Here is a 23,132-nt window from a genome sequence, read left to right on the forward strand (position 1 = left end):
GGTCATCCAACATATTTTAATTATCTAAAGTATTAATACTAATTTGTGTCGAATAAACATTTAAAACGTCATAATCCTGCGACAATGACGTCATTAGTTTGTCTGTTTTCTGTCAAAATAGGGAAATGATGCAATGAGTCTGCGATTAAGAACATATCATAATAAAATAATTTTCACAGTTGAGACATTTTGGTCAAAAATAGTAAATGTACTCATGTTACTAACACTGGACAGTTGCTTTTCCAACGTAACTTGTAACAATTGTGTTGTGGGGTAAAAACAATATTATGAAAAAACGTGAATAAAATCAAAATGTAATGTTATCTCTACACATACAATACATTTTTGTGGAAACCGTTTGGTTTCTCTATAATCTTTAAGGAATAAAGACAAAAAAAGATATTGTATGTTTTCATTGCATAGTTCACATTTGTCTCCTGCTTTTGTCATCAATGTTATATAAATCAACCATATTGGAAGATATCTCCTAACCTATATTATGCAGTCTGACGCCTGACTTCTTTATTTCTGTAATGTTTCATTTTTGTACATTACATATCAGTTAGTTGACGCTTTTATCCAAAGTGACTTACAATATGTTTTTTGTATTTTTGTCCACCTACACCTACTGATCACAGTTTACACTTATATTATATCATATTGAAAAGTAGATGGTATATCTCAAGGAGTTTATTCTAATCAATCTAATTGGGACAATCAGTATCTGTCTTGGTCCTCACCTCTCAAACTCTGTTCTCAGCAGCCGCTCTCTCTCAAGGATGGCAACATGGAGTCGACCCCATTCCTTCTCCACATCAATAGGATGGTAGCTCGGGGGGACCTTCACCTGACCACTCTGCACAGCACTCTGCAAGCAGGTGGAAGTATAACACATAAGTCATTATGCACATGTCGATATGATTAGACAACAGAATACAATGTAACACAAAAGAATCTGGAGTTTGATTCAGCTTGCCTCAAAGGTCTGGTAGATGTGTTTGGACCGGCTCTTGTCGGTCTCCTTCACCGGCAGCTCAGTCTCTTTGAACTTCAAGAACTGACGCCACAGAAGCTGAAGGACAAATGGCACAAAATGTATATTTTATATTCAGAATTTATATTTTCCTTTTTGTTCATTTGATACTTAATACGTTATTAATACGTAAGATAAGAATTTACCATCACTTAAGTACACAGAGTGAAACCTTGACTTTATGTGAATTCAGGACACATCATTATGTTGCTGTTTCAGGGCTGTGTTCTGTATGTACTGTTACATCACTGTGGAATCCTAATTTCCCAAACTGGATGAGTCTATTCAGCACATCACACTACAGTTCTAATGGCTCACTTACACCGATGTTAAATCCTCTGCAAACAGCATTCATGCTTTCCCATGACCGGTGTAAATTAAATTGAACTCTTGTAATGAATCCAATATCGTCCCTGCTCAGGTCACCAGAGAAAAGACTTGATTTCTTACCGGACTTTGCTTTGATGGTTTTTTTAAAGAAGCACTGACGCTGATGATAATTTGACTTCAGAGACAATAAAGAAAAATACTGAAGTCAGGGCTTGCTTTTGTTCCGTAGCCCTGACAGGGAGTGGCACAGGGGTAATTCTCCTGAGGATTAGGTCCGACATTATTCGCCCTTTGGCTGCATTTTCAGCGCCAGCTCTGCCCCACCTACATTTCAACAATGTCTGTAAATACAGTTTATTCTGCCTGCCCAAAGCCTGACATTATCTACAGCGAGTGCATTCTCGTTCTAACAATGGATGACCACCAAAAGGTCTCACAATACTTATTTGATCGTACTTTTACAACATAAACATTATTTTTTCATTTTAGGGACTGTGTAACCTCAACAATACTCATAACAAAAACTATTCTCTTGCCCAGAGCCATAATAGTCACATGTCATCAGCATATTGGCTCACCTCTATCTCCTCATAGCTGGTGGGGAACTTCCTTTCCTCAAAAATCATGATATGGTGGCGGATCCACTGCTGCAGAATCGTCACCAGCTCGTAGTACTCCTGCCAGCGCAGCTCCAGCTCCTGCAGCCAACACAGCAGAAAAGACAGCTGATGGTTAGGACAGCACAGACAGAAGCACTATTCTTCTTCGGCGTCTCCATGTTCGATCCCTCACACACCACGCCAAACTCAATTAGGTAGCAACAATCTGGGTCTTGTGTGAACGGACAGAGAGCAGGGAAGACGTTGATGATGGAGGGAGTGGGGGAGAGAGAAGACAATGGTGGGAGACGGACAGGCAGAAGCATGTGTCTCCAATTCAGTCTGTGGGCAGTCACACCCATATTTGTCAGGTAAATTATTACAGACAGTATTTTACTTTAGCTTAAGACCCCGTTTACACCTGTCATTAAATGTGTTTGGGAAACAGGTTGTATTTAGTCAACATTGTAACCTGACAACATTTACACTTGGTACACAACAAACAACAAAAACAGATGGAGGAAGATGGTATCCATCCATGACACTGTATTATTATCTCATCTTCACAAGTCACAGTGTTGACTGGCTAATGGCAACTAGCTGCCATTGTCTTTTTATGGGGATTTTGCATTTGCAGTGTGGTCACAATGGTGAGAGCTTAAATGCCCAAAATGCCATTGATTTGTAAAAACTGATTTAGATTAAGTTTTATGTGAACAGATATAATATGGGCCAGACCCTTTGGCGTCTGCAGTGTAAACACCACAGGCTGCTAATTTCAAGATACTTGGTTTCACAAGACTTTTCACAAGACCCCTCTTTTCTCTTTGAAACATTGGTAGGATTGGAAAACACTCCCAAAATAAGCGTCTTTCCATATAAGCAGAGTCACAAGCCACAACACAAAACATCACACTCACACTCCCTCTGGCGCCGTCATGTACATCAGGTCGAGGCATGGCATCATACAAGGATGATACGTAGGTGATGATGGATTTCTCATCAGGGTGAGAGACATCCACATCTGACAAGATAAGATGAAAAATATTATGCCATCTCGTTATTTCACATTGAAAATGAATCACAGGCAGTAGAAATTTTGTATCTTAACACACTAAAATGGCTGAATAACACCGAGGCTGAACATTGATCGATTCAAATTACACACTTGCCAAGTGTAATATCTAAATCTCAGAGGCTTTTTTTCATATTCTCCAGATTTAAGGGAACATGCTTGTTTGGTACAGACATCAGCTAAAACCACATTGTCATTTTTAAATGATTTCAAAGATTTCTTTCAGTGAAATCACAATATATTTCAAAATAATTGCAATATAATTTATTGTTGCATTTTTTTTCTTTTTGCCATATTTTTCAGTGTGGTGTGTCTGTTGACAATGATTTTGGGCCAGGCTTACCCTCAGGGTCCAGGAGACGGGTCACTCCCATCTCTCTCTCAGCCACATTGAAGGCCTGTTCCAGGTTCTCCACGTTGTTCTGTCGGTACACTTTGCCCATGTCGATGAGTCTGGGACTAGAGGAACACAAAAATGTGGTGGTGGTCAGAGGGGGGAGTTAACCTTACATATTAGATATGGATTAGATATAACACACATTGACCCACTCTGTGCAGGCCAGCTCACTCAGATTGTTTGATACTCAATATATTTGCAGCAGCTGGTTTTCTGTGTAAGCGTTAGCAGAGCCCACCGGTTCACCTTCTGACAAATCTGTACTAGCCCCTGCATTTTTTTGTCCTCTGGCTATTTGACTCGGGCAGATGTCAGACTCTGACATGGGCAAAGTACGGCCCCCGAACTTGTCCAAATATTATTATTATTAAATTAAATTTTACCTTTCTCCTGTAATGCCCCCATTTCCCCATTAGATGGCGCAAATACAGCAAATCACTTGAGGACCTGCACGGAGAATTCTGCCATAGGTTCTCTGATTTCGAAAAACACTTGGGTCTTGTGGCAGGGGACAGGACACTTCAGCTGGTGTCCTGTCCCCTGCCACAAGACCCTGAAACAGCACCACAGGAGCTGCAGTTGGAACTGATAGATCTTCAGTCTGACTCCGTCCTAAAGGAGAAGTTCAACTCTGTTAAACTGAATGACTTTTATGCTTCACTTAACAGAGCCACGTTTCCAAACCTCCGGAGGACTGCACAGAAGATGCTGACTTTGTTTGGCTCGACTTACTTATGTGTGTGAGCAGACATTCAGCGTCATGAACGCCAACAAAGCCCGTCACAGATCAAAGTTAACGGATCAGCACCTCAGATCTATCCTGAGAATTGCCACAACCAAAATAACTCCAGACTTGGATGCACTGGCAAAAATGGGAGATCAACAACACTGTTCCCACTGAAACTGAAAGTGATGATGTGTTGCTGCAGCGAGGTTGGAGCCAAATCTCCGACACACAGCCTGCGTGGCTGCTCTAACATGTCATAACATGACATTTTTACATGTCATTTATATTAGTTCACACAAACACTCCATCCATCTGTTCCTGGCCCGGCCCCTCTGTCAAATTTTAGAACCCATTGTGGCCCGCGAGTCAAAAAGTTTGCCCACCCCTGTGTCAGATTCATCTATAGGTGGAATACAAATTAGAGCAGCTAACATAATCCCAGCTGACACACTTTTAGTCAGCAGCCAGTCATAGCTTGACTCCCAGCGGAGGCAAAGATTCACGTCTGCAGAGTGCAAACTGAATGCATCACAAATGTATGTATATATTGATGTAATTAAAACATAATCTCATAATTTATGGCAGTTTTATATGCATCATCAATTTTAACTTATATTTAGCAGGCAAACACAGTCTGTGTACAGAGAAACAGTAAGAGCAGATCCATACAACTGTCTGATGCAAGTAGTGGGCCGGTCTGCATTTTGTCCATAAACGGGAGAAGTCTCCACAGGGTGGATTTCCTGAACAGAGGACCTCATCGCTGGCCGAGGGGAGCTGCTCATGCTCTGGGTCTCTCTTCCATGAGAGCTGAGAGACCTCCATCCGTGGCCCAGTTCCCCGCTGCTAGAGTGAGCCCTTGAGCTGTGTGACCCCCACCCTGAGTCCCAGGAGGATCCCTCTGATGGGATATCCTCACACAGCATGATCACCCGGTTCTCCACATCTCTGACAGATCCTGACACGCTGCCGGTGAAGCCCACGCTTCCCTTTTTCTTTTTAGTCTTCTTCCTTAAACTGAGCATCTTAAAATCTGGTCCTCGTCCAGTGGGACGGTAAAAAGCTTATTCTTCAGCTGTAGGCGTAAACTGAACCAGATCTTTTGATGGATTAATGGCAGCATGTAAATCCATATGCGTTTTCTCAGGTGGTCATCGTGTGAAGATCCTGTCAATCCTTCTGCAGGGCTGCAGAGGTGGAGAAGCCTCCTAGTGGTGCAGTCAAGCTACTGCCTCCTTTTTTAACAGACTAAATTCAACTGTTGCTTTCTGAGTTTAATTTGTAAAGCTTCCCAAACCTAAAACCTAGACACTCTCAGTTTAATGCCTATTCTGCAAAGGGATACCCTGAAGTCCAAGGAACGACGCAATGCCACACTTTTAATGTAGCAGACATTGAGTGCTACAGTACCGCCCCAAACACCACACCCCTGGTATTTATGAAAGGTTAATCCAGCCTCCGGTGACTCAAAAAAATGTAAAAGGTTGCCGGTACACGCTCAGGTTTCAGGAAACTTGCCCCTGCAGGTATCTCTTTCTCTCAACCCATAATAGCTATAAAGACATACATCATACTGAGCGTTTTGTTTTCTCTCATCTAATACCACTTTTCTCCAGGTTGCTCTCCAGACTCATTAATAAAGAAAAGCAATGGTGAATTGTATTGACAAATCTTCCTGAGAAATAGATGCACACTCATTTCCCATGAGGCAATCACACACAAAGGAATCCCTAAGAACTGATTGAACACAGCAGCTTTTAGGATACGTAATGCTGAACAGTGGATTAATCAGGTTTTTACTTTTTAATACTAGGCTTCTAACTATTTTATTCGCTAATCATATTTAATAGAGGATTTATCATCTTGACATGGCACCAGAAGATGATCCTTATTAGTCATAGTCAGTGCGTCTCAGTGATATTTCTCGCCTAAAGGCATCAGATGTTCAGAGAGGCATGAAGACACTTTTCATTACAGCAAAATGAGACAAGTAGCGTCAGGTATGTTAACTTGAAAATGGGTCACAAGAAGTTGTTTTGAAGCCTGAGTAGAGCAGAAATATCAATGTTTTAACCTGAGTGGATAAATAAAGCTTTACTGCTGTATATCATACTGCTGATGATCTTTCCATTAATATGAATAAGATATAATAATATAAATGTCAGTTCATAGATATTATGTCCAAACTTATTTAAGGAGTGAATACATCTTACTGAGAGTAGAATTAATTACAGAGCGAGTTCAAACTGGCATCATAAAATGTGACAAGGTTGAACTCCTGCTGCACTGCACTCCATGTTCAATGGTATGTACGGATGGTGATGTGTCATGACAGGCATCAACGTTACTGGTCTTATCTAAAAAAGTAGATATGAATTCCTGCATAATTAGGGATATATATCAATATGTGCGTGTGCATGTGTTCTGAGGAATAAGGCATACGTTGACTTTCTGCACTCCATTACAGGATGGGTGGGCGCATGTTAGTGCAGTGACCTGCAGCAGGCATTTCAGTCGAGACCACATTCTTTCAAATTAAGTTGGCTCTGTTCTGAGAACTCCCTGCCCTTCCACGTGCATATGTGGGAAGCCAAAGGTATAGAGCACACCTCCCTAACCTTCCAAAGGCCTTCATGCAAAGTGAGGCAGGGAGAGCAGCAGCTAAAAGACCCCGGAACAGAACAGAGCAGTCATCAATGACAACTCATCTATTAGGTCCGATTCAGTATGAAGGGAGGTGGTGGGCTGCGAAGTGGTTTGCAGTGGAAGCAGGAAGAGTAGGCAGGGTAAAGCAGCTGAAATAGGGCGTACGATATGAGCTTTGGCTAATGTTGTTAATCACTGAGAGGTAGGGCTGGCACTTTTTATACACAATTCCAACATTCATTCAAATGGGAAAAGTTCATATTCAATGATGCAGCACAGCTTCACCTGCATGCCCTCTTAACCTATAAATTAAGGCAGAAAGGTTTCATCATTTTGTATGAAAATGGAAGTTGCTGGCGAGCAGATCTACTCCAAGTGGACAATCACGATACCAATCAAATATATTTGAACAAATTCCCGGATTTTTGTAAAGAAGTGGCAGCCCGACTGGGGGGGCTATTTACTAGCAACAAACTGGCCACGCTCACCAGTGTTTGTGTATGACGGCGTTGAAGAGCTTTCCGTCCCTCCAGCTGGTGGTGAAGTTGTCGCAGCGGATGCCCTGGTAGCCGTCAGTCATCCTCTGAGACCAGAGCAGCAGCTTCTCCTTGGCTGTCATGTCCTCTGATTGGCCGTTTATCTGGATGTCTGCGATCTGAGAAGATATAAACGAGTGTCAACACAAACAGGGACAAAGAGTTTGGAGATGTATACTAAAGAAATGTGGAAAAAATTTGTCATTAGAGGAAACCAAAAGATGTGAATTACTGGATTCCCCTGAATTAAAGTGAATTACTTGACACCAAGGGGTTCATTTAGTCCTAGAGCAATGAAGACACTAATCATCCCTTCACTTGATTAGAGTTTTAGATATTTGCTGAGCTATAGGGGGCTTCAAGCTGCTTCTGATTTGGCTCGTTGGCTGCAGCAGGATTTCTGTCTGGGAGAATGCAAACTGTGGTTGTGGCATCCGGATTCCATTCGGGGGAATTTAGGAACAGCAAGGATGAGTCATAGCCATCGGGTTTTCCATTTAGTATGTGTGTGTAAGTGAATGTGTACTCGTGTGCGAGTGCTAGTCCTTGTTTGTTTTCTCTCGGCATGAGCATGAAAAGCTGAGGAAGAACTGGACCCCCACCCCCCGGAAGTCATATGGAGTTTATTTCCTATCTCTATTCAAGATATCCTTATTTACTTACATTCAGTCTCTCTCATTTTGAGAGTATTATTTACTCATTTCATGCTCAGATTTTGCGATGCTCTCCCTCGAATCTCTTTCGCTCTAACAGATCCCTGCAGATCGTTCCAAACTGTTTGCACTCAGACACACTGTTGCTGCATCGTGAATGTATTTCAGTAAATTTGGGGTTATCGTATTGTAGGATTTAACACTGCATGACACGACAAGAGGGAAAACTCTTCTCTCCGCTTTCATCTCTGTGACTCACCAGTAACCACCACCCAGCTAACCCTCTCTTTATCTACGGGGAACAATGGTACCTTCACCAAACCACACCATTCTTTCCTCTATGTGCCACCTTTCCACAAACTCCACCTGTATCATCTGACATTAATGGGTGTGCCCCTGTTTATGAGGCTGATGCCCAGTGGCTTCTGCCTGGCAGCTCTTGGTGTGTATGGGCTGTGGTTGGGAGTGTCGCATGTCAACACGTCCCACACTGACTCTCCCTACCCTTGGGAGTCAGTTTCTTTCCTTATTCAACAGGGTGTGCTTTCATTTTGAGAGTATTAGTTCTTCATTTCACTTTCAGATTTTGTAATGCTTTGCCTGCCCTGCCCTGCCCTCCTCGCTCAAACAGATCCCTGCGTGCATGCAAATTGGCTCCGCTCCTGCTCTAACAGCACTCAGGTACAGTGAATGTCCTGCACTTCAGTTTGAGTGCTTCTCCTTGTGCTCAGCTGCTCTCAAAATGAAAGAACACACACCCGAATGAAGGAAACAAACTCAGAGTGACTCATACCAACACGCCCCTGATTGTGTTGGATTTCTTTATACTGTTTATACCAGACACTAAATACCAGACTCCAGTGTTAGTTTGTTATGATCTCTCCCAACAGCCCAAAGAGGGAATGAAACACTTTTGATTAGAAAATGTCTTTCATGAGAGGGATTTTGAAGAGAGGAGTCCATTGTGATTGTTCCCAGGAGAGAAACGGCAGCTGACAGGCGCAGTTCCCACACACAAAGGGGAAAGCGATAATATAATGGAACACAACACTGACAGCAATGGAGACCTGGAAATGGAGGATGATGGTCCATATTAACCCCAGCGTCAGTTTGGGGTTCCCATCTGCTATGTCATCATTCCTGATGTTAACCAGCTTGACCTGGGGAGAACAAAATTGTTGTATTGTCATGAGTACACCACCACCTGAATACACACATTGGTTTGCAAGGTTTTCAGGGTTGAAGGTATCATTTCATAAGTCGTACCTGTCGGTGTCTGAGGAAGTCCAGTGCTATCTGTACATTCTGCAGTTTGTGGAATCGCATGCGGCCTTTCTCTCTGGGCTGTGGAAGGTGGAGAAGAGATAAAGAGGTGTTTAGTTACACTTTCAACACTAGACTACCATACACTCATATTTTTGCATACTCATGATGGAAGGTGGGAAGCATCCAATCAAAATGAAGAAAGGAATTAGAAGGATAACACAAAGAATAACTGGCGAATAGACAAGAATAAATTTGAGTGAACAAATGTTTCAAAATGATGCTGCTTTCTTCGGCTTAGTCCTTGTTGTCCGAGAGAATATTATAAATATAATAAGCATAATATTTCTGTACTCAATCTCAGTTCAGAACTTCAGTTCACTCTTCACGAAGGTCCAGTATATTATATATCTAGAACAAATAAAAAAACTCAGAAATCATTTCTCCTAACCAAACAATACTTTCCATATGATTGCGTAGGGGAGGTGGGGCAAATCAATACTTTGTTCAGTCATATAAGTATTATGGGTTTTCCTATTGTATGTGTTGTGTATATAGTGTGTTTCTATTTATTATTTATCTTGCTTTATGATAACTCTTGACCAAATCAGGTGCAAATTCCTGTGTGCAAATAAGTTTCAGACTGTCAGTATACTTACCTGGACAATTGGTTTTTATGGGATATATTTTGTCAAAGAAAAATGTTAAATTATGTTTATACTAAGCATTAAATGTGCCTATACAAATCATTTCCATATTCAATGTTTGGTACATATTTCCTATAGTTGAATGCATAGAGAGAATAGAGAATGACAAATTATAAATCATTGTTTTGGAAGTGGAAATAAACAAAAATAAAAAAGCCCAATAACAAACCCTTGGCAAGGTTTTGCATAATGGGGGGCATCTGAGGACAGTAAAATTAACTCATGTTGCATAATGCTTAGTTTGTCTATTGAAATTCAAATTAATGTAAATGAATACAACATACAATATAATGGCTCTGAAGTCAAGACCCTAACCAAATCCCAAAGAGAAAGAAAGCTAAAGCATGCAAAACATAGTACTGCTTATACTAAAACTGTCATGATAATCAACGAACACATACAGCAGCTATGTTGGTAAAGCAAGCCTGTCTATAAGAGAAACAAAAAAACCTGCTAAAGCAAACCTGATTGCCATGGAGGTTTGGTTACCATGCAGAGCAAAATTGTCGCGAAAGCGCGGGTGAATCGTAAAAAATTTAAGATGTCTACTTAAAATTACAAACCCACTCACCAACCGAACGCTCCTGACCACATCTCTCTCCCTGGGCTAACCCCGACAAAGAGCAGGGCAAAGAGAGGAGGCGAAGGCCAGGCGGCAGCGATCAGCACACAAACACAAAGGTTAAAGGGAGGCGAGGAAGAGGAGGAGTAGAGAAGAAGAAGCGCAGATCAGAAAGGAGTACAGTGCACACACAGACATACACACACAGGCCAAAGTGAGGTTAATGTGTTAAGGCTATGGAGGCATTCAGAGGATGAGCAGAGCGAGAGCCAGTGAAGGATCTAGGATTTTATCTGGGGCCATAAAGGGGGCCACAATTTAGAGGGGGCCAATTATATGACCAACATTCATGCACAATTCCTGATTCAGTAAGGTGCACATTTATGTCATTCCTTCATGACATCAATAAATGTATTTTGAAAACTGCTCCTTGTTCAAGCACATTGTTTCCTTCAAAAAGCTTAGGAAATAAAAATTCTCACAAATTCTCATATGTATTGTTAGTATTGTTAAAAAGTGACTAGATTATTTATTTACTACTGACAGGACTATAGGGCACTTCAGTGGCTAATCCGATTTCAGCTGGGGCCAGTGACTGTCAACACGGCTGTGATTAGTCACAATTTATTACCACTGAGGCATCGCATTCCAGGGTTATTTGCAGATAAGTAAGCTTTTGTAACAGGTCAGGATCAAAGGTGGAGGTAAAACGATGCATATTAGTCACTCTGACGCTGGTGGTCGAAAAAAAAAAAAAATCCAACACCATGGCGATACTCACTAGTGTATCTCCGGAGAGGACCTCCAGCAGAGAGATCAGGTTATGTCCATCTCGAAGGTCTTCATACAGGTCTGTCACGTGATGCTGTGACTGCCGGGACAAAATGAAAAACAAGATCAGATTATTTTAGTGAGTGGTTGAAACACAAGCACTGTGATTTACAGACACACACCCCAACTCACAACTCATTTAACTGTACAATACGTAACCCTGCAACCCTGTTACTCTGCATATATGTGTGCACTGTATATATTATTTCTATTCTATTTCTAATATATACACTTGCTTTCATTTTGTATGTTTACCTATTTATTACTTTGACTTTTGCCTATTTTTTGACTGTCCTCTTTGCTGCTGCAACACAGCAAATTTCTATTTAATAACTTAAATTCATTTAAAATTATTTTCTTATAACTATTAAACGATTATCTTATCTTATCCTGAGGAGAATGGCTCTTTTGTAACTGTAATCTAAAGGATCTGTCACAAACTGCTGTTACAGTTAATGACTGAAGCAGAAAATTAAATCCCACTGGTTCTGACTCTATTTCAGAAGTTAACAGCCACAAAGCGACACATGCTGTGCAGTTTTTGTGACTTAGTAACGTACTTTCACTTTCAACCTAATGAGGCGTCAAAATTCACAGCGAAATTACATGTTTTTATCTCAGGATCTTAAATTGCAACTGTCCGCTTAAAGAGGTGCTTAGCATTGGTTTCTAAATCTGTTACCTCGCTGTGTTATATAAGTTTTCTCACTGCTCAGATGTGTTTTCTCCTCTAGTTCAATTCTACACAGGTCAAGAATGCATAGCCGAGAGCAAGCCAAGCCCAACTCTGCTGCAGATGTCAAATGGCAGCTGTTATCATTGCTGGAAAGTGATGGATGGGACTGTAATTAAAACCCAGAACAGGGAAGGAACAAAGGCACCCAGGTGAACGTAAAAGTCTGCTAAAAGCACAGACGTATTTATTTTGAAGGTGGATTGTGATTCTTGCGGCTGCATTAATTCACAGACAAAATTTGATTTGTGGTTTGTACAACTAAAGGTGTTGTGTGTGATTGTAACCAGACAGTGAAACGAGTGAGGTGTTGTGAAACTAGACAGGAGCAGAGAGCTGGAAAAAAGGGAGGGGACCGTTTCCAAGAAAGTCAGATAGCAGACACACAAAGTGTTTTAATGCAGCTGCTGCTTGTCCATGCAAGTACCTACCTCTGCTCCCCTCCGATGCTGGGTGATGGCGGATGATAGAGGGATGGAGAAGAAATGGAGAAATTGAAAGAACAGAAAGAATGATAATAGAAATAAATTAATACAAATGAAATTAATGAAATGGAAAATGGGATTATTTGATGATAAACATGACATTATGAGGCAGAAGGATGAAACATGGAATAGTTAAAACATAACTTGTTTGTTGTTAAATGAAACATTCAGTAAAGTGGGTGTGTTTGGTCATGTGGGGGGAAAAGGAGGCCTAAGCCCTCAAATGGAATGAATGCTGATTTCCGTTGCAAGTTACAACAGTGGCCTATTTATGTTGGAGTTTCAAAACAAGCTGTCCAACCGTTGACGTGCTCCTCCCCTGCCTGCAGAGAGAAGGTAACCAACACTGTGACCACCAGGGTTCACTGTCTACACACCGAAAAGTCCTCTACCTTTTAGAAAGTGGCATGTTTGCATCGTGGTTGACAGTCCAATAGCCAAATAGATGTCTGACGGCGCCGTGTTATGCACAGGTTTACATAAGTTAATAAAATACCACATTCTGCACATGACATATTCAGTGGCCATATCTAGGAGACTTTTCAGCAGCTTTTTGCTCTGTATCTAACTGCATCTAGTCGTCTATCTTCACCATATCCATCACCAGCCCTCGATCACTTTGTCCTGAAGAGGCTGCTGCACATGACAGATGGGTGTTAAAACTACAAAATGCCCTCTCACAGACAAATGAAGCTGCTCTGTAAACTTTTCTAGGTGAAAATCGTTAGCGCACATGGCTGACAGACCCTCATCCTGGGCCCTCTGCGCTGTCTGGGGAGACAAAGTGCTTAACATACCTCAGGGTTTACATAATCTTTACATCAGCCCAACCCCTCAGGGGATCCCTTGTTAATTGATAGCCATGCATCTGGTATCTGTGATCAACTTGCAACATTCATAGTTTTTAAATCTGATCAAGTGTAGTTTGTAGGAATCAGCTAGAAAATTGATTTTCATTCTGCAGCTCGTCAGACTTCCCACTCAGTTCCGCACAATAAAAGAAAATGACTGAGCAGGGGAAACCACTCAGTGGGCCTTCAAGGCTCTACATGGCCAGCCATTGTTTGCCCCTAAACCAACCATTAAACCATTAAACCAGTTTAACACCAGTTTAACCTCAGAGTAGCACACTTGAAACTCAGAGTTAACACCTTCCCTGCCAAACATGTGCATAGTATGACAAATTTTGCAAATCTTAATAAAGTCTATGATACGTAATTTAAAAAAAAGGACTGCAAAGAACATCTGACCTGCCATAAAGAAAGCCTGCAGCAGGGATTATCTACGAACAAATTAATTTGAGGTCTATTCTGACTTTCTGACACATTGTTTGCTCATATTACATATGCTATTTTCATTGAAGACACAATGACACAAGTTAAATTAGTGTGAATCATTATGTAATCTCCTTGTATCAATGCAAGCTATTTATTTTAGGCCCGGCATGAACGCAGGTAGCCGCCCTGACCCAAGATTCTGTGCAGCACATGTGCTACCGTCAGCCTTAACCACCACGGGCTCCGGGCCGAGACCAGAATTTGCCTTTTAAGAGGGAGCAAAGTGAGTCCAGATGTCTCTGAATCACCCTCCACAATTCACAATGAACGCTTTAGAGAAACAAGGGGGGGTAACTCCAGCATGTTGTCATACATTGGTAGCCTAATACGGTAGAACTGCACATTCATGGAAAGGAAAACACTCTTTGTACTTATTTTCTTCCCTCTTGTTCCATTTGTAAAAAGATGAATGGCTCAGTGTCTGTGGGAGTGAATATACAAACAATGTGGAAGCAGTTAAGTGTCAAGAGGCTGTAAATGTGCTGCTGCCAATGGGAAAAGTGGCACAAGCATGGCTATTTTTACTGCCTTGTTGGAGAGAGTATATTGTGTTGAGAGGTCATTTTTCACCCCTAATGAGGAACTCCTGAGTGAGGAGTGCGGCCTGTTTGACTTTACCCTCATCCTGACCTGCATGCCTCCTAAAATGTGTGATGCATTGGATGCTTCTGAGGCCTTGGATGCTTCTGAGGCCACATAAAGTGTGAGTGGACGAGTGCTGATGGATGTTTCACACAGACTCTACGCTGACGACAGACTAGTGTTCTGGTAAACCTTCCCCATTGTCGTGCAACGCTGACAACCAAGAGTGAAACAGTAGGCGCCTAGCTAATGTAGGTTTATGTGAGTAAGGGGAAGGGGGTGCTGGTAATAATTTATGAAGAGACACAATGCACAGGTGAGGGATGGATGAGATTTTAGACAATGGTGGACTCATGGTCTCTCAATGTAATCCACAAAGCCAAATGACATTCTGAGACAATTCTGTTGTTACAGCTTGCACACACAAAATCAATGTTGTACTGTGCTTTCAACTCAAAACTCCTAAATCTAAATGTTATCCTGTGTAATCATTGTTTTGATAGTTATCCAGAGCAATAAACATTAAGAGCACATCTAAACTCTTGCCAACATAAACAGAAATCAAGACCAACTATTTGCAACTGTAATCATTCATTCTAAATTTAGAGATCAATCACCTCTCAAAATCTCACCACATTTATTGAATGCTCAAAATAGTATTCTGTGGTTGAAGACTTATTATTAGGGTTTGGACCACAAGCTGGGAAATGGACTTTTTGATATCCCCTGTGCTTGTTGTGTGAGAGCAGTTAACCACATCGTTATGTTGGAAAAAAGCTAAATTTGTCCAAATTCATTGTTCAAGCTCCAATTGATTCTGCACAAGTGTGCTTTGTTCGTAAGAGAGTTCATCTGGAACATGACAGTGAGGGCATGTGTGGACAGGAATGAGTGCATAGATATGTCTTCTGAGTCCAATAAGACGGAGTGAAAGTTAAGGATGGGTCCTTACCTTCATCAAGTGCTTGTTCACCCATTTTGTGAAGGTCTTTTTCTGTACTCGATCTCGTTCATCTGCAAGACAGAGAAACCACAGATGTGAGAGGTGCTTACCTTGTTAGAGATGAGTTTTGTCCAATTAAGAACAGAAAAATCAGCTAGTGGCACGTTTAAAATAACAGCATATGATTGATGCATTCTTTTACATCAAGTTTCCGTTTCAAGTTTCATTCACTTTATATAAAAGCAGCAAACAAAAGAGGAAATCCCCAAGATACCAGACGTGTGTGCAGGACATGCGGAATTTATCACCGGGTGTAAAAACACATCTCGACTTGTACGCGCCTGCATCTGAGTCAGACTGCATCAAATAAGGCTCACTGACGGCAGATGCAGCCCTACTGTCTGGGAAATGTAACATTTACAAGGTGGCGTCTCACTCTAACACAGCTGCCACCATGTGCTCTTGGACAGAAGAATAAAGGATATCACGCCAAAGGCAACATGTAGTGTCAAAACACTCTGCAAGACGTGGCATAACTATTAGAGAGTGCAATTTTCCAACAAGAAACAACAAGATCTTGGCTAGGGACACACCTACTAAGACAACAAACCCACATACCTGCTGTTATGTGCCCCTATTAGAGTTCAAGGCAAAAACCACAAGGGTGTGTCATTGAAACATTTATCATAAGCACAGTGAAGGGATCAGAGTGTTTCTCGCTCCCTGATGGGAAATGATCTAAAGGCTGTGTTCTGATGAGCATGTTGTAATTCAAGTCTTTTCTTTAATGTGGAACTCACCTTCGACGACTCACACAGCATTCACATTGCACTAGAGTGAACTCAAGACAACAAAGCCATCTATCTTATCAGTTTAAGGGTAGTGATCCAACTGTCTACTAGTGACACGCCCAGCAATGAAACGCAAAGGGCACAAATTCAACTTTAACATTAAATCCGCGCCCAGAGGCTACGTTTGTTTTCTTGGGAGGGTGTCAGCAACGACTTCCTCAAATGTGTTATGGAAGTTTATTTCCATGGAAACCTCATATAGAGACCACCAGACTTTTAACCTCCTTATTTATCATTTAAACCAATAGGGGCTGCGCCTCATGACGTAACCTCTGTGTGGCTCGGTTTCCTGTCGAGGGGGCAAAATGTCACACAGTGTGAAGAGACTTGTGACGCGCACGCACGCACACACACACACACACACACACACACACACACACACACACACACACACACACACACACACACACACACACACACACACACACACACACACACACACACACACACACACACACACACACACACAGGGCAACAGGTCAACAGGTCAATAACCCTGGGATGAAAGCTCCCATGGGAGCTGCACCCTGACCTGTGAGTCTCTGCATTCACATCATATTACTCAATACTGTTTGAAGTACTGCAACTCTTTGTGGACTCATTGGCACACCATTCACAGGTGAATGGTGTGCGAGAGGATAGGGGCTGCATGAACGACCAAGTATCAGATGTCATCCAGACACAAAGAGCTTTCAGTGAGGTGTGGTGTTGATGATCCAAAACAGCACGGAAGTTCATAGCAGACAAAATATTGTAACTAAGTGCATTTACTTAAGTACAGTACTTAAGTTTGAAACTTATACTTCACTAAACTCCAGGGGCAATGTTTATACTGACTTATTTACATTCCTTTGATAATGCAACTATGGTTTCAAGTTAATTTGATGATTACAATTTTAAGAGCAAAACAAAGACTGTATAGAATATGATGTTGACGATATAATCGACCTGACAAGTATATTCGTGCAGATACGCTATTTTAATGCTAAAAAATATCCAACAGCAATTACTATCCAATCATGTGATCAATAATGACACTTTTCTGAGACATTTTTCTACACAATGAGTACTTTTACTTTACTTGGGGTACATTTAATCTTTTGAATGAACGCAGAATATATTATTTCTACGTAATCTAATTTCTAATTTAACTTAATAAAGGATCTGAATATTTGGAAGAACTGTAAAATGTCATCAGTTTGAAGCATTCAAGGGGAAAAACAGAAAATGATGATCGAATTGGGAAAAATAAGGAAGAAAATCTAACACATCATTCATCCAACATAGGTTTCACCCCAAAACACATGCATGTCACATAACAAAAATGTGTGCATGTGCTTTGCTGCCCAATTCACTGAGAGGAAGCAGCTGATGCATTAGATACAAGTCTAGTATCCTGCTTTAAGTGGCTGTGTGGGGGAAACACTGGACACTCCAATCAGGATAACCACATCCGTCATTTTAAATACGTCAGATTGCTCCAGATCATGTAACAACAGTCAAAGTACCTGTACCATGAAAGAAGCCATTGACAGCTGAGCTTACTAATGTTGAAAAACCAAACCTTATTCAACAAGCTAACCAATAAAGCTTCAACAGCAACTTCGTCAGGCTCTTGCAGACAAAAGCCTACAACCTGAACATTGTCCAATGCTGAAATTACATTAAATGCTTCCTGGAACATTTAATTCCTGCCCGGCAGCTTCTCACACACATGGAAACACATAGATCCAGATTAAGGTTTGCAATTAAGCTGTTTTCCATTAACTGCCACCATACTGGTACCTTTCCTGCCGTCTGTAGCCTTCAGCATCCCTTGGAAATAACCATCGTCAGAGTGCTTCCTCTCCCTGCCCACGCTGTCAGAGGAGAAATTCCTGTACCTCTGCTGCGGAGAGGTCATTGTCACTGATTGTCAGCACACACAATAATAATCCCGATGATAAAATCTCCTTGGTGGTTTTCCCCCTTGATAGGAACTTCTGTTTTCTCGCGTCTATATCTGTCCCACTGGCCCTCAGCTTGTTCCAGAGTGTGCAGTCCTGTGGCAACAACGCAGCCCGTCACAAACCCTCTCCCTCCTTCTCTCCTCTCAACCTCCTCACTCCCCCTTTGGGTTCGGCTCTGCCCTTCTCTTTCCTCCTTAAGTTGTTTTTTTCTTTCCGGCTTACTCTATTCCTCTCATGGCAAATGGTGCCTGTGGGCTACGAAGTCTGGGCCTGTCCTTGTGTGTGTGATGTGCGAGTGTGTGTTTAGTGGTGCTAGTGTGCAGAGGACATGGTGGGTAGGGCTCTAAACACACCCCTTCCTCCAGCAGTCTCAGGCGAGGTAGAGGAGGGAAAGGCGTGGATGGATGAGGTGTGGTAACTTGCAGGGACGATCACTTAATCACCTCATTTGCGCAAGAAAATACACACGCGCTCTGAGTCACTGGGGATATAAAAAAATCATAAAAGTTGGTGCTGATAACTTATTATACTTTATATGGAACAGATAGGATTTAAATGAATAATTTACAATGCACACACAAGTAACAGATACCCAACTAGTCTAAAAAGATGAAAGGTTTCTCAGTCACACACAAATACATCTCGTGGTTAATCATTATTTGTTCCCAGCATTCCTCAGACATTTCTCATTAAGAATCACTGATCGAGAAGAAAAAGTGGAAGGATGGGGATAAGATAGTTGTGGCTTTAGATTCCAGACAGTGATGTATGGCCTCACCTAGTCCATCACTGAATTACTGAGAAATACAGCCGCTTGTAAATAAATGTTTGACTGCGTTTGTGCATGTAAAGATCGACGAGTCTAATTAATCATTTAGAAGGTATATTTCCTGTGGTGAATCAATGCTAATTCTGTCTCGTCAATGTTGCACCTAAGTTTCTCATGTCTGATAACAAACTCTATTGTTCTGTTAGGTCTCGTCTCTTAGACTCTTGATGATATTTGACCTGATGTGACCATAATCGTTTCTCAGCCTTACAACATTTCCTGATTTTTGATATTTAATAAAAGATAAAAGAACACAGTATGCCTCACTTGTGAACCAGAGCATTTAGCCAGAAAGTGTTTTATTATGAGGTATAATTTGAGCAGTTTTGAGGATTATTACTTTTGCTTCACTAGAAAATTCAAAGCAAACACACACAGAAATGCAGTTTAGCAATGAAGTCACATCTAATCTACATGACAAACAGAATTTCTTTTTTGGCAGATTCATCAGCTAAATTTCTGCTAAAGCAATCCTACGCATGTTTTGCTATTCAGCAGTAACTGGCAATTATCTTTAAAAATGTAAATGCTAAGGTGTAGCATAAAGTTAGCATGAATAGAAAACAATCATGCAGCAAGTAAAGTAAGGTCACCAATATATTCAAAACTAATATTAATGAGCCTTCATCACCGACTAGTCATACTAGAACAAATATGGCCAGTTGCAATATTCATGAGTGTATTAAATGAAGGAATGGTGAATTCCATTGCTTATAAATGCAACTATTCTTTTGTAAGAGGGAAATTTAGCTATTTTCTATTTTAAAAGTTAAATGTTCTTGCTGCACATGCAAGTCCTGTATCGTCCATAATGGCCCCCCATCTATCTAGTACATGTACTGTATGTCCTATGTCCTCTACTAAATCCTTCCCCTCGAGCCCCGAGGTGACTATATACGCCATGGGCCCCACCCTGACTGACATCACTTTATCAGGCATCTAAAACCACTTTATCTTCCACAGTTTTGAAAACGACCTGTATGAACACGAAGGTACTGGATGTGTCAGTGTCGGTGTGTGAAAAGTGTGTGTGTGTGTGTGTGTGTGTGTGTGTGTGTGTGTGTGTGTGTGTGTGTGCTGACTCATTTAAGCCACGTTAGCACATTTTCAGACACACCTTTCTAGTTCCATTAACTGTCTAGGCAAGCAAAGGAATTAAGGAGTGGTGTGTGGTTAGATTAGAGGTTGATTAAAAAAGGAAAAGGAATCGTACAGGTTACAAAATTTACTGTTGTAAAATACAGACTGAAACAATACATGTAATTTTCAACAGTGAACGGTAAATTAGAGGCTCATTTCTTAATGTAGAATTTAATAGAATCGAACTGAAAATGTTTGGTTTTCAAGGTTATCTGAGATGACAACAGAAGGAGGTAACTGGAGGAGGGAACTGAGAACTCGGTGACGTTCGGTGGCAGTTGAACATTGACCGACACCCACAGTGCTTGAGCTGGATTCCTAAACCTCGTGGGACACACGAGCAGGAAACCCAGATGGGATCCAGAAAGTGTGGAACATCTTAGTCATGAGATCTTTCCTCCAAAAAGGAGGCATATCATTAAGGTCTCAACATGCTTATTACTCTGCTCCCGCATCTGGCTTCATCCAAACCAGATGGAACACTTGGGAGGAGAAAGAGTGTGGTGAAAACATGAGGAGATAGTATTTTCTTTCTAAATGAGAAGTTTGGGGCTTGACTCTATGACGAAAGTGACAGGGATGTTGGGTTTCTCCCTCACACATTAATGTTGCACTATCAATTTTTGCTGTGTCTCGAATTGGATACTGTGTAGCGCATGAATTCGGACAGGGTGGGATTGTCCCAAATCAAACACACCCCTTGTTCACTCAATAAAATAACAATCCTAACATGTGACTTGTCGCCCGCCAAAATATTACTGGCTGCTTTGCTGACTTAGAAGTGAGTTTTACTTTCGCGCGTGTGCCCATCAGACTTGGACATTACGCCACCATCTGCTCCATTGACAGATCATCCGCTCTTTCCTCTAGAACTCGTCAAACCTTAAACCTCCTTCCCTCGTTGGAAATTCGAAAACACATTGGTGCCCATGACTATGCTACCAATATGCAGAGCGTTGAGGGTTAGAAGCGTGGAAAATCCTTTGGAATATTTTGAAGGCGCCTACTGGGTCGTTACTTGTCAGCATGAACGTACTCATGCAGTCGAGGATGAGGAGTGAGTCACAGCATATGACTTTGATACAATGGACTGACTTTACAGGCTTTCATTCTGATGTAGCATTTTTTGGCACTGTTTTTCCATTTGTTAAGCCAACATTTGGTCCAAAATAAGATCAACATCTATTGGATGGATTTGCATGAAATTGGGTAGAATTATTCATTGTCCTTAGACGATGAGTTATACTGACTTTGTTGTTCCTCTAGCGCCATCATACTGCTTTGGCTTTGAGTAAAGAAATCTCAAACACTATTGGATTGAAACACCATCAAATATGTATTAGATCTTCATCTTGCCCTTAGAATGGCTTGTAATGACTTTGGTGATCCTTCATTTTCATCTAGTGCCATCTTCTGGTAAAAAATTGTAAGACAAAACACAAATAATAGTATTACCATCAGCTTCAGTGCTACTAATCAATTGATAAAAAGCCGACATGCAAAACTAAGGCAAACATTGCTATACCAGGTGAACATTAACATGCTTGCATTGTCACTGTGAGCATGCTAGCATTTAACATTATGCATATATACTGTCTTGCAGAGCCACTAGCATGGCTGCAGGCACCTGGTTATGTTGCCAAACTCTGTTATTGTGAAAATGGTTTGGTGTAATTATCATAAACAAGTCTGTCCACTGACATCATGGGTTTGTTCTACCGCCTTCCCGCGCCTGTGGTCCTGAAAACCACATCCCAGTGAATACAACTGTATCAGAAAGTTTATCCAAACTCCTTCACATAATCTGCTCTTTCACATGAATCTGACAGAGAGTCCATTTATTTTTAACTTTATCCTTTTCTGGTAATCGTAAACAAAATGTACATAAAGGACCCTATGGGGTGTATAGGCCTCTAATGAATAGTGGCAATTGCAGTAATTTAGGATAACAACCACCTACATTTAAGGATTATGTGGACTCCAAAAAAAAAGACAAACAAATTCGAGGAGAAAAGAATTCGGAGAGTCATTATGGTTTTTCAAATTGCTCAACTGCAAAGCAAATACAAGGGTTTGGATAGTGGGAGGACAGCAAACACCTTTCATTGTGGAGGATAAAGGCCTGCAGAAGGGATTTGCTCTCCCAGATTAGGTAACATCTCCTCTACTACCATTTTACTCATCCCTCTCTTCTTGACCCCCCTGCTCTGTCTTTGTCATTTGCGGTTAACCAACATTTCTGGCAGCCCCACCCAACAAGAGAAAGGAATGTTGATAAAACTAGGAGCAGCCTAAACACACCCAAGATTATCCCCTTGGTTGTTCTGTGAAGAGGAGGAGGGATGAGAGGGGGGAGGAATAGAGGCAGCGAAAGGTAGCTGCCACCTGAATCACACACAGAAGTGTAGTCGCTGTGTTTTGCAGAGGTATCCTCACAGCATGACTGGGTTGGGATTCATAAAGATCAAAAGAGCTGTGATGCTCCCTGCATGACTCAAACAGTCTGGCATGTGGCACCATATTTAAAACATGTTTAAACCATGTTGTTGAATGTGACCTGAATGAATAATTTAATAGAGAAATCACCTTAGGCTTTGTCTACACTACTGTGGATATTTTCTTCTCCATTTAAAAACTAAAATGATGTCCACACAACCTTTACAAAATATCTCTGTCCACAAAAGAACACAAAAACAAGTATGCAGGGGCCAGTATGTGGCCATAAAGTCTACATCAACACAATGCAGAGACGCGTGGTGCAATGATGCAAAATTGAACTGTAAATTTGAACCAAACATTGAGAAACAGGTACATAGCCACCAGTTTTGTTGTTGTTTCTGGTACATGCTCATCACACAAAGGAGAAGTGGGCAAGAGTGAAGTAAGCTGCGACGTCATAGATTCCAAGATGCTTTGGAGGGCAT

At 41.3% G+C, this 23,132-nt stretch overlaps 1 protein-coding gene across 23 annotated transcripts in view; it reads right to left on the reverse strand.

The window, feature by feature from the left end:
• plecb (plectin b) overlaps positions 1–23,132 on the reverse strand; it is a 130,545-nt gene that overhangs the window by 21,830 nt on the left and 85,583 nt on the right. For 8 of the 23 annotated variants that reach the window (XM_034611696.1, XM_034611702.1, XM_034611707.1 and 5 more), the window contains 12 exons: positions 15,449–15,510; positions 12,524–12,541; positions 11,310–11,399; positions 10,538–10,573; positions 9,263–9,340; positions 9,064–9,156; positions 7,296–7,462; positions 3,381–3,496; positions 2,883–2,986; positions 1,942–2,061; positions 977–1,072; positions 741–868 (listed from right to left, as the gene is read on the reverse strand). In XM_034611696.1, coding sequence (XP_034467587.1) covers positions 741–868; positions 977–1,072; positions 1,942–2,061; positions 2,883–2,986; positions 3,381–3,496; positions 7,296–7,462; positions 9,064–9,156; positions 9,263–9,340; positions 10,538–10,573; positions 11,310–11,399; positions 12,524–12,541; positions 15,449–15,510 — 1,108 coding nt within the window. Of the gene's footprint in view, positions 1–740; positions 869–976; positions 1,073–1,941; positions 2,062–2,882; positions 2,987–3,380; positions 3,497–7,295; positions 7,463–9,063; positions 9,157–9,262; positions 9,341–10,537; positions 10,574–11,309; positions 11,400–12,523; positions 12,542–15,448; positions 15,511–18,075; positions 18,518–23,132 lie in introns of those variants that run through there. The other 15 variants (XM_034611697.1, XM_034611703.1, XM_034611711.1 and 12 more) reach the window with 6 other exon arrangements.

Source organism: Hippoglossus hippoglossus, chromosome 16 (genome assembly GCF_009819705.1).
Source record: "Hippoglossus hippoglossus isolate fHipHip1 chromosome 16, fHipHip1.pri, whole genome shotgun sequence".
Taxonomy (NCBI): Eukaryota; Metazoa; Chordata; class Actinopteri; order Pleuronectiformes; family Pleuronectidae; genus Hippoglossus; species Hippoglossus hippoglossus.